The sequence below is a fragment of the Tamandua tetradactyla genome, chromosome 5, assembly GCF_023851605.1.
Source record: "Tamandua tetradactyla isolate mTamTet1 chromosome 5, mTamTet1.pri, whole genome shotgun sequence".
Taxonomy (NCBI): domain Eukaryota; kingdom Metazoa; phylum Chordata; class Mammalia; order Pilosa; family Myrmecophagidae; genus Tamandua; species Tamandua tetradactyla.
In genome coordinates this window covers 119453970-119467056 of record NC_135331.1, presented here as the reverse complement: position 1 = coordinate 119467056, position 13087 = coordinate 119453970, and the positions used below count along the sequence as shown (strand labels likewise).

Here is a 13087-nt window from a genome sequence, read left to right as displayed (position 1 = left end):
AACAGAGTCTATTAAATGAGGTTTGCATCCTTTCCCTATCCTGAGTCATTCGCCAGGGAAAGAAGGAACACAGAGTGAAAAAAAGACAACTGATTTAATTCACCAAGTAGAAAAATAGTTCACAACTAAAACACAAAATATGAATTTGTTACCAAGGGTATGGAAATCAAACACACCAATGAATTAATTCTGCATTTAAAATTGAATGCTATTAATTAAAAAGGAAAAAAAACATCAAGTGCCCTACCATTCAATGCAAACCTTATTCTATGTTCCAATATTTAGAACATGTACCTACTTTGTCATTTATCAACAGACTGTAAGAAACTTAAGGAAGGTATCAAATGGTGTTTGCCTGGAACAGTGTCAGATGATGCTTTTAGATCTGATTCCTACAGTCACAGGCACATGTGCCGCTGGGCTCAAAACAAAAACCTGTACAGAAAATATCAGGGAGGACCCTTCACTTTGACCTGGAGCTATTCTAAAACTGGATAAGCTCTGAAGGAAAGCACTCCAACATGTTATCTGAAAAGAAAGCTATTTTCTCTCCCCACCCACCTTTTTTTGTTAGCTCCCGATATTCAAGGAAAGTTCTGTCATAATGCTAGCTGGATATAAGCTTAAGGAACAGATCCCTCAGAGTCTAAAGTCCAGTGATAACATATTCAAATATCAAAACGTCAGGTTTCAACAAATGATTACAAAAAAGGAACAAGAAGTGATGGACCAGGCAAAGGAGAAGATTAAAACATCAGAAACCATCAATGAGGAGGACTAGACCTGGGACGTTTCACACAAAGACTTAAAAAAGTGTTCCTACAGGTGAATAAAAAAGTAAGGACAAAATAAATAAATAAATAATGGGGTGTGGAGGGTGGGGATAAGGGGTAAAAAAAATGGGGCAGGGCGGGCCGTGGTGGCTCAGCGGGCAAAGTGCTTGCCTGCTATGCCGGAGGACCTCGGTTCGATTCCCGGCCCCAGCCCATGTAACAAAAAACGGAAAAACAAAATACAATAAAACAAGAAAATGTTTAAAAATGTTTCCCTTTCTTCCTTCCTTCCTTCCTTCTATCCTTCCTTCCTTCTCTCTGTCTTTCCTTAAAAAAAAAAAAAAAAAAAAAAATGGGGCAGACTGAAATACTAGTGGTCAATGAGAGGGAGGGATAAGGGGTACAGGATGTATGACTTTTTCTTTTTTTATTTTCTGGAGTCATGCATATATTCTAAAAATGGTGATGAATACATAACTATGTGATGATATTGTGAGCCACTGATTGTATACTTTGGATGGACTGTACATGTGGGATGATATCTCAATTAAAACATATTTTTTTAAAAAGAATACTTAATCTAAAACACAAAGTGTCTCTTGAAAGGCTAAAACAGCGAAAGGAAAGCATGAACAAAAAAAAAGTAAAGGAAATTAGGAAAATGACAGGTGAACACAAAGAAAATATCAATAGTGAAATAGAAATAATGAAAATGAACCAAAGATGACAACCACAATAACAGCAATTAAAAATTCCCTGCAGGGATTCAACAGCAGATGGGAGTTGGTAGAAGAAAGAATCAATGAACTTGATAATAAGACATTTGAAACCATTCAGTATGTGGAGAAGAGAGAAGAAAGAATGAAGAAAAATGAACAGAGCCCAAAGAATCAATATATGCACTGTGGTAGTCGCAGAAAGTGAAGAAAGACAAGAAAAGGGCAGAAAAATAATGGCTAAAAAATTCCCAAATTTAAGGAATATACACATCCAAGATGTCACCAAACTCCAAACAGAAGAAACCCAAATAGAACCACAATGAACATATTGTAATCAAACTCTCAAATGCCAGATAAAGAGAGAATCCTGAAAGCTGCAAGAGAGAAGTAATGTGCCATGTGTAAAGGAGTCTCAATGAGATAAAAGGTTTTTTTCTCTTTTGAAACCTTGGAGACAAGAAGGCAGTGTGGGGTGACATATTTAAAGAATGGAAGAGTGAAATGAGACAAAGTGTCAACAGCTGAGAGATTCCAGAGTCGAGAGGTTATCCTGGAGGTTATTCCTACGCATTAAGTAGATATCACCTTTTTAGTTAAGGCGTTAACAGAGAGGCCAGAGGGAACTGCCTGAAAATGTAGAGCTGTGTTCCAATAGGCATGCTTCTCGATGATGACTGTATAAATGATATCGCTTTCACAATGTGACTGTGTGCTTATGAAAACCTTTTGTCTGATGCTCCTTTTATCTACCTTGTCAACAGATGAGTAGAACATATGGAATAAAAATAAACAGGGGGAACAAATGATAAAATAAATTTAGTTTGAAATGCTAGTGATCAATGAAAAGGAGGGGTAAGGGGTACGGTATGTATAATTTTTTTTCCTGTTTTCGTTTTATTTCTTTTTCTGTTGTACTTTTATTTCTTTTTCTGAATTGATGCAAATGTTCTAAAAAATGGTCATGATGATGAATATGCAACCATGTGATGATATTGTAAATTACTGATTATATATGTAGAACGGAATGATCATATGTTAAGAATGTTTGTGGGTCAAGATGGCGGCTTAACAATGTGCGCGGTTTAGTTCGTCCTCCAGCAACAACTACTAAATAACCAGAAACAGTACAGAACAGGTCCTGGGGCCACGTCAGTGACCAGACACACAGCGTACCCCAGTCTGGACCAGCTGGACTGGTTGCGAGCACCCCCCCAAACCATGAGTTCCCAAAACTGCGGTGGCCAGTACCCCTTTCCCACAGGCCGCTTTCCAGAGGGGAAAGGAAAGGACTTTACCAGCAGCAGGGACTGGGCACAATCAAATGCCAATTGTGGAACTAATAAACAAATTCTGACTACTTAAAAATAGGCCCCCAGCTTAGGTGAACCTGATCAAAGCAGAAGTTGGTCATTTTTGCCCCAGCGCCAAGGGGGCAGGACTGACAGAAAAAGGGGGGAAACAAAAGAAGGAAACAGAGGTTTTTGTGGCTGTATATCTACAAAGGCTTGACTGCCTCTGGATACAGCGGCAGGACTTCTCAGGCTGCAATTGCCCCAGGCATAGGCAGAAGTGAGTTCTTTTGGGGGCTCATCTGGAGTCTGTGTCTTTCCCAGAGGAGGGGTGAAGCACAACTCAGGTGGAATCCCTCCATCAAGGAATTCAGACACCAGGGCTTGGTAATTTGATGCCATTAAAACCAGCCTACAACCTCTCCTCCGTCTCCACCACCCCCAGCAGGGAGAATCTGCCGAAGTTAAAGGTACCGCATCATCTTATGCTGGTGGGACCTGCAGTCAGACAAGCACCACATATTGGGCAGGATAAGAAAAACAGTGTCCAGAGACTTCACAGGAAAGTCTTTCAACCTGCTGGGTCTCACCCTCAGGGAAAACCGACACAGGTGACCCTTTCCTCCTGATAGGAGGGGTGTTTGGTGTGGGAAAATCTGGCTGGGGTCTATAATATCTAAGTAGACCCTCCTAAGTGTGTGTGTGGGGGGAAGGCACCACACAAGCAGGGCAAGAAACAAGAAAACAAGAACTGAAAAATTCTCCTCTGTTAAACAAAACTTAAGCTAAAGGTCCAGATAAAGCTGAACGGAATGTCAAAGAACAGATAGACAACAAATTCATCCAGCAAGAAAACCCTAGATAAAAGAAGTGAAAGCAATCTCCAGAATAAAGTAATTAAAGTAATTAAATGCCTAGACGCCAGCAAAAAATAACAAATCACACTAGGAAAATTGAAGATATGGCTCAAAGGAACAAACCAACAATTCAAATGACATACAGGAGCTGAAACAATTAATTCAGAATGTACGAACAAACATGGAAAACCTCATCAAAAACCAAATCAATGAATTGAGGGAGGATATAAAGAAGGCAAGGAAAGAACAAAAAGAAGAAACTGAAAGTCTGAAAAAACAAATCACAGAATTATGGGAATGAAAGACACAGTAAAAGAGATGAAAAAAACAATGGAAACCTACAATGGTAGATTTCAAGAAACAGAACATAGGATTTCAAAACTGGAGGACGGAACATCTGAAATCCGACAAGAAACAGAAACTATAGGGGAAAAATGGAAAAATATGAGCAGGGAGGGACTCAGGGAATTGAAAGACAATATGAAGCGCATGAATACACGTGTTGTGGGTGTCTCAGAAGGAGAAGAGAAGGGAAAAGGAGGAGAAAAACTAATGGAAGAAATTATCACTGAAAATTTCCCAACTGTTATGAAAGACTTAAAATTACAGATCCAAGAAGTGCAGCGTACCCCAAAGAGAATAGATCCAAATAGACATACTCCAAGACATTTAATAATCAGAATGTCAGAGGTCAAAGAGAAAGAGAGGATCTTGAAAGCAACAAGAGTAAAGCAATCCATCACATACAAGGGAAGCCCAATAAGACTATGCGCAGATCTCTCAGCAGAAACCATGGAGGCGAGAAGACAGTGGGATAATGTATTTAAATTATTAAAAGAGAAAAACTGCCAACCAAGAATTGTATATCCAGCAAAACTGTCCTTCAAAAATGAGGGAGAAATTAAAACATTTTCAGACAAAAAATAACTGAGAGAATTTGTGACTAAGAGATGAGCTCTGCAAGAAATACTAAAGGGAACACTAGAGACAGATACGAAGACAGAAGAGAGAGGTGTGGAGAAGAGTGTAGAAAGGAAGACTATGAGTAAAGGTAAAAAGAAGGAAAATTAGATATGACATATAAAATCCAGAAGGCAAAATAGTAGAAGAAAGTACTACCCATGCAGTAATAACACTGAATGTTGATGGATTAAACTCTCCAATCAAAAGACATAGTCTGGCAGAATGGATTAAAAAACAGGACCCATCTATATGCTGTCTCTACTCAAAGGACACAAGGCCAAGGACACAAATGGACATTTACACACCAATGTTTATAGCAGCATTATTAACAATTACCAAGAGATGGAAACAGCCAAAACGTCCATCAACAGTTGACTCAACAATCTGTGACATTTACATAAGATGGAATATTATGCAGCTGTAAGACAGAATAAAGTTATGAGGTAAGTAACAACATTAATGGACCTTAAGGACTTTATACTGAGTGTGATTAGCCAGAAACAAAAGGACAAATACTGTATGGTCTCACTGATATGAACTGACATTAGTGAATAAACTTGGAATATTTCCTTGGTAACAGAGACCATCAGGAGATAGAAATAGGATGAGATATTGGGTAATTGGAGCTGAAGGGATACAGATTGTGCAACAGGACTGAATATAAAAACTCAGAAATGGACAGCACAATACTACCTAACTGTAATGTAATTATGTTAAAACACTGAATGAAGCTGCATGTGAGAATGAAAGAGGGAGGAGGCCTGGGGACATAAATGAAATCAGAAAGAAAGATAGATAGTAAAGATAGAGATGGTATAATCTAGGAATGCCTAGAGTGTATAATAATAGTGAAATGTACAATGTACAAATTTTAAAAATGCTTTTGTATGAGGAAGAACAATGGAATGTCATTATTGCAGGGTGCTAAAAATTGATGATAATACTTTAAAATGTCTCCTTATGTGTGAGACTAAAGCAAAAAATATTTGTTACAAAATTTATATTTTGACTACAGCATTTCCTAATATAACTCATGTAGATAGTTTGATTGAATGTCATAAGTACTTGGAATCTCAGGTAGGACATGAGATTTTGTTGGTTTGTCCAGAGTGATGCCCCGATGAATCCCAGAGTGATGTGATCAGTGACTGGAAAAGTATTTGCAAGCGCCCTTCGGGGAATGGTGAGAGTGGGGAGAAATTCAACTTCCCCAAGTTGAATTCTTGATATTCTCACAAGCAGTGTGGACAACCAAAGCTATAGGCTAAGCCCCCAGGCTTGGGGTTTGTTCATATGAAACTTAACCCCACAAAGGATAGGTCAAGTCTACTTAAAATTTAGGCCTAAGAGTCACCCCCAAGAGAGCCTCTTTTGTTACTCAGATGTGGCCTCTCTCTCCAGCCAACATGACGAGCAGTCTCACCACCCTCCCCCTCTCTGTGTGGGACATGACTCCCAGGGGTGTGGACCTTCATGGCAACGTGGGACAGAGATCCTGGAATGAGCTGAGACTCAGCATCAAGGGACTGAGAAAAACCCTAGAATGAGCTGAGAATTAACATCAAGGGATTGAGAGAACCTTCTCGACCAAAGGGGGAAGAATGAAATGAGACTAAGTGTCAATGGCTGAGAGATTCCAAACAGAGTTGAGAGGTTATCCTGGAGGTTATTCTTATGCATTAAGTAGATATCACCTTGTTGTTCAAGATGTAGCGGAGAGGCTGGAGGGAACTGCCTGAAAATGTGGAGCTGTGTTCCAGTAGCCATGTTTCTTGATGATGATTGAACAATGATATAGTTTTCACAATGAGACTGTGTGAATGTGAAAACCTTGTGTCTGATGCTCCTTTTATCTACCTTGTCAACAAAGGAGTAGAACATATGGAATAAAAATAAATAATAGGGGGAACAAATGTTAGAATAAATTTAGTTTGAAATGCTAGTGGTAAATGAAAGTGAGGGGTAAGGGATATGGTATGTATAATCTTTTTTCTTCCTCTGTTATCATTTTATTTCTTTTTCTGTTGTCTTTTTATTTCTTTTTCTAAATCGATGCAAATATTCTAAGAAATGATGAATATGCAACTATGTGATGATACTAAGAATTACTGATTGTATATGTAGAATGGAATGATATCTGTTTTGTTAATTTAATTAATAAAAAAATTTAAGGTTTGTGTTTCTTTCTTGACATTTTTTAAAAAAATTTAAAAATTAATAAAAAAATTTTTTTAAAAGGTGGAGACATACAGAATTTTAGGGGAAAAGAAATTATTCAAGAAAACATTGAAGGATTTTCATATTAGAAGAGAAAAAGGAGTAGACAGAGATCATCTGATGCATAGATAATTAACCTGAGATTCTGTCTAATTCAATAATGAATATATAAACTTATGAGTTTTTGGCAAAATCATGTAAAACCATTAAAATGGCATTGTGCAAATGAAAAAAAAAAAAGAAGGCAGTGGGGTGACTTATTTAAAGTGCTGAAAGGACAAAATCGCCAACCAAGAATTCTATATCTGGTAAAACTGTCTTTCAAAAATGATGGAGAAGCGCATTGACACCAGGCTCAACAAAGCCGTCTGGGTCACAGGAATAGGAAATGTTTTATTATTGTATCATGTGCAATCATTCAGAAAATGTAATGAAGATGAAGATTCATCAGACAAGCACTATACACTGGTCACCTATGTACTGTCACCACTTTCAAAATCCTACCAAAAACAAAAATACCCAAGAGGGAAAGATTAAGACATTACCAGATAAACAAAAGCTGAAGTAATTCATTACCTCTAGACCAGCCCTTCAAGAGATACTGAAGACAGTTCTGAAGGTTACAGGAAAGGACAACAGAAAATAGGTCAAAGTTGAATGAAGATAAAAAAAATCTACAGTAAGGACAACAATATGGGAAAATATAAATGCCAACAGTATTGTATTTTTTATTTATAACTCCACTGATTACCTCCTACAGTATCGAAAAAGCAAATGCATAAAATGTAATGATATATCAGTGGTTTGTAACTCATAATGTATAAACATGCAGTTTGTGACACGAACTGCATAAGGGTGGGGGGACACCGTGGTATAGGAACATAGTTTTAAATACTATCGAAGTTAAGTTGGATCAAAGCAAACGAGGTTGTTATAAATTACGATATGAAATTTAAGCCCTATGGTAACTACAAAGAAAATATCAGAGAATATGTAAGCTCACAGAGACAGAAAGAAAAGAGGTACAGGTTTCTGGAACAGGGGGCAGGTAGAATGGGGAGGTAAGGCAAAAGGGGTATAAGGTTTATGTTTAGGAAAATGGTCATGCTTGAGAAATGGAAGGTGGTAAAGGATTGCAACACTGTAAATGTGATTAATCCCACTGAACAGTAAACTTGGGAGTGGCTGAGACTGGAAAGTTTATGTTGTGAATATGTTCCCACAATTATAAGAAAAATAAAAATTTTAAAAGAGCAATTAATGTGAACATATAATATATATAATTTTTTTAAATTTAATCTAAAAAAAAAGAAAGCAAACTAAAGAGAACTACCAAGATCTAACAAGGGAGAAAAACAGGTTCAAAAGGACATTATTGGGACCTTATGAAAAAATTGGAATATAGACTGTATGCCTTATATCACTGTTAAATTTCTTGAACTTGATAACTATACTTAAAGTAGTTACATAAGTAAATATCCTTGTTTTTAGGAAATCTACATGACAGTATGAAGTGTCCAAGGAGCGCGATCTAGATAACCTACACTCAAATGTTCAGGAAATGGTTCGACAGACAAATAGGTAGATAATTGAACAGATAGATAAAATGATGTGCCAAAATGTTAAAATTGGTAAATCTGAGTATCTGGGGAGATAGGGTACATTGGTGTTCTCTACACGCGGGGTTGTATTACTTTTCTGTAATTTTTTTGTAACTATTTTATAAGTATGAAAGTATTTCAAAATAAAAAATAGAAGGAAAAAAGTGCCTAGTTTGGACAATAAATTAAATAGTCATCCTATCCTTAGGGACCCATTCTAATTTGCCCAGAACTTGGCACAGTATCTGGCTATTAGGTAAGTACTCAACAATTTTAAAAACTTATGTAGTGGATTATGATCTGTTTTATTATATGTTCAGATATATGATTATAACACTCTAAAAATAACAAATTTGAGTAACAAATTCATTAAAAAATTTTTTTTAAATAACAAATTTGATTATAAACAATATTTTAGACGACTTTTAAAACTTTAAAGATAGTTTGTGGTAATTTACAGCTCTACTTTATTCATCTGTCCTAAAATAGAACAAAGAGCTTTTAACACCCTTTAACTAAGTGGCTGTTAAAATTGACAAATATTCATATTCAACATTTAAGTTATTCAGATTAAAAAAATGTTTTCCAATAACAATTAATTTATTAAACAAAGGATAAAGTCACTTTTTCTCCTCTAAATATAAACTGCATTTAAAACCTGACTGCATAGACTCAAAATTATTATTATTTTTCTACAATGTTCACTCTATTCTTTTCATTTCACAAGTCACAAGTAGATACCAAATAGCTGGTTCAAAACCATATGTATACATTATTTATATGTATAAAAATATAAATGGAGGAAACTGATGAAGTAAACATTTATCTAAATTTATTCATTTCTAAAAATTCCACTAAAGCTACAGTAAAAGGATCTTTTTTGAAAAGGAATAAATCCAAAAGGAAAGGAAGAAAAGGAGAGGAGAAAACAGTGGCAAATTTTGGAAGCCAAACAAGAAATGATCAAAAAGTAACTGACACAGAAGAACCAAAAAAGACAAAACACTAAGCTGGCAGTATTTGCAAGAATTAACACCATTAACACCACAGAATCCTCAAAAAGGCTTAGGAATTGCTTCTAAAGTTTAGATGAAGGCAGAAGGCTAAACTGAGAATGGGCTGAAAGCTGTTTAAAGAGCAGTTTAACTCCCTCTCACCCAATGCACCTGTTGTCAACTGCCCTTCCCTGGTCCTAACCCAAGACGGGACGCTTATTCTCTGGAGACCAACAGAGTAATTTATATAACCTTAGGCACAGTTGAACATGGTCATAAAATATACTGAAATTTGTGAGATTAAGTAAATTTGCATATACGAGAAACTGAGATGCCCCAAACGAGCTTCCCTCATTGTCTCCCAGAACACTAACAATCTAATGAGCCAAGGAACAATTTAAATTCTAAAATGAGGGGTTCCCAGAGCAACAGTACAGTCAGATCACCATTCAGTACAGCTAACAGTTGACGAAGACTGTTTCAAACAGTTTTAATCCCTACCCTTAACGTGAGCAAATAACCAACGACCAGACGTTTTAGGAAAGTCTCAAACAGATGAAAGACAGAGGCCAACAAACTAATAAAAAAATAAAATAAAAATGTAGGAGCAACAGAGAGGAAAGAGAAACTATGAAAGGGAATTAAAACATTTAAGAAGCAATGATCATCTAAAGAATGACAAAGAAGATGTTGCATCCATCAAACAATAACTGGATGTTACAAAAAAAAATGGTACCATTCTCAAAACAAAACAGAATACCTAGAAACTAGAAATGCAAAACTTGATAGAAGTTAGAGGATAAAGATGAGATATTTTTAAAAAATAGAGCAAAACACAAAAAGAAGAAAAGTAGTCAAGATAAAGAAAATGGGGTGTTAATCATGCCATCTAACATTTAAATACTAAGAATTCTAGAAAGCAAGAGCTGAAAAGACAAAGAAGGGGATCAGCAATGAAATAATTCAAAATTTGTTCCCAAAATTGAAAATGATTTTAGACTAAAAGGGCCTACTGAATATCCAGCTCAATACAATACCAGCTCATAAAATATCAAAACATTAGACCATGGAGCTGAGTGGGAAAGATTCTATAAAATTCCAGAGGAAAACATAGGTAGCATTGAAAAAAAAGAATGGGAGACAGAGAGAACAAACTTCTCAACACTGAAGTTAGAAGAAAATGGAGCAACATCTTCAAATTTCTGAAGGAATACCATTTCTAACCTTGATATCTACATCCAATCAAACCATGATTCCAGCAAGAGGACAGATGAAATACATTCACAAACATACAAAGTTTCAAAAAACATCTCTCCATGCTCCTTTCTCTCAGGAAGCTACTGGGAGAAGTGTGTCACTAAAGTGAGGATGTTAAGTCAAGAAAGAAGAAACTGGAAACACAACAAAGCACAAGGCATAGACTACTTCTGAGACGAATGGTAAAGAGAGATCCCTGTGATAACCCCACGCATCACATATACTGGTCTAGCACCAGTCTACAACTGGATTGGTTTAGAGGGCTCCGAGAAATACTTTCTATAAAAAAAACAAAACTGGCAGAATGCCTGATAAGCACAAATATTCTTTAGAGAAGACTGAGACAACTGCCAAAGAATGTAATTACTGGGATGTACATAGAAAAACAAACAAATGAAAAAACAGCAGCAACTACTAAATCAGAAAAACAAAAAAGTTCTATAGGGAAAGAAAAATAACCAGTTTATTAAAATGGATCATCTCTAACAGTATCTAGTCATAATAGCATAAATAATTACTACTGAACTAACAAAATTATATATTGAAAGGATGACAAAATGTACTGTGTGATGAGGATAAGTGAGGGAAAAATGCCAAATCCTCATCATCCAGAGAGTGAGAAGTCAATAAACACCTAAATCAGAATTATCAAAAAGGAGCAAGCTATTTGTGTTACTTAGAGATAAAGGGGTAAATATGCACACACACACACACACACACAAAACCCAGCTGAAAGAATGAATAGTGTTTCCCTCTCGGGAGAGGGAAATGGGTGGTGGATACTGGAAATTGATGTATACCTTAAAAAATATTCAACTCCTTAAATTACGTAAATTTAATTCCAATAAACATTGAAAAATTACTTCTACCAAGGAATCAATTTAATCTCAAAACTGGTTACCATCAATAATGCTTAGATTAGCAAACAGAGAAAATGTGATCTCTGCTCAGTTCACAACCTAACATATCTGTCCCTATATCTATGATTTTCTACCTGGACCTCTTTAGAAGGATTACCTTGTGCCATTAAACGAGGTGATTTTCTTGGTGATCTTACTGAATTTTCTTCTACTTTGTCCCTCAAATTCCTGTTAGGTAAAATCAGTTCTTCTTCATCAATGGTATCATTGCCACTTTCTTTAACAACTGCTTCATCCATAATATCGTCAAGACCAACAACTAGAAAAAAAAACAAAAACAAAAAAAATTAATAAAAAAAAAAATACTGGGGGTTGTTAAGTATTAAAGGCAGTACAAAACATATTGCGAGGCAGTTTTAATGTAATACTACACTGTCCTGAACACCTACGTCTATTCCTAACATATATGATATGGTCACTACCAAGTTCCCAAATCTATTCAATTTAACAACATCCTATACCTCATAAGTAGCTAGTAGAAATCGTTCTTAATTTGATCCCTGCTATCACTCTCATTTATCATTCACTGTCCCTCTGTGAATGTCATAGGTAACCACACCTAGATTACTCAATTATACCAATTTTGGTTTTAGGAATACAAAAAAAATATGTCCAATACCCTGAAAATGTATGATGCTAGGTTCATGCTAGGACCTACAAAGTCTAGTTCTTACTGGGATTCTACTACTTAGGGACTTCATGCTACATGTGTGAGAATACATGATGTGGACACACTTTTGAGTAGTAACCAAAACAAACAAACAAAAAAACAGTCGACAAAGAGAGAGAAAGGCAATATAATTCATTCCTTTTCACCCCTAAATACTGGCAAAAATGGTAGGTGTTTAATACGGCTATGTAATTGAATTTACCTTCTCTAAGTCAAGAGAAAGCCATTTTTATTTCATGTAGGGGAGCACGGAAGAGAACTGGGGAAGATGGGACATATAAGCACTAGATTTTACATTCTCACTGGGTATATTTCTGAATAGTGCAAATGCCACTTTACTAATAGTTACAATCATTTCTAAATGTTTGGGTGTATGAAATTTAGTAAAAAAAAAAAAAAAGAGTATGATTATTAGATCAAAAGCCTGTATTCAAGATGTGGCCAGGTCATTTAAATCTTTATCACTTTATCTCTAAGATGAGATTAACAGTACTTATCCTTCCCTGCCTTCAGAGCTGTTGTGAGGATCAAGTAAAATAATGTGTGAACTTACTTTTTACATTTAGACTATATAAATATTATCTTTACCCTAAAAAATAGAAGGTAAATACATAACTATGTGATTATATTGTGAGCCATTAATTGTGCACCATCTGTAGAATGTATATGTGTGAAGATTTTTCTCAATAAAAATTTTAAAAAATTAAAAACAAAAAATAGAAGTAACCTCAAGAAGATAGAGTCCTCTTAGTATCAAGTAAGACTTTGTTTAAAAGAGTTCAACCAAACAGTAGTCTACCTAAAGGGATTAAAATTCTCTATAAAA

The 13087-nt window shown here is 35.7% G+C and overlaps 1 protein-coding gene across 7 annotated transcripts in view; it reads right to left on the bottom strand.

The window, feature by feature from the left end:
- The window catches only part of PHF3 (PHD finger protein 3), a 109818-nt gene that overhangs the window by 53131 nt on the left and 43600 nt on the right, over nucleotides 1–13087 (bottom strand). For 6 of the 7 annotated variants that reach the window (XM_077162179.1, XM_077162173.1, XM_077162174.1 and 3 more), the window contains one exon: nucleotides 11689–11850. In XM_077162179.1, the coding sequence (XP_077018294.1) occupies nucleotides 11689–11850 (162 nt within the window). Of the gene's footprint in view, nucleotides 1–11688; nucleotides 11851–13087 lie in introns of those variants that run through there. The other variant, XM_077162178.1, reaches the window with a different exon arrangement.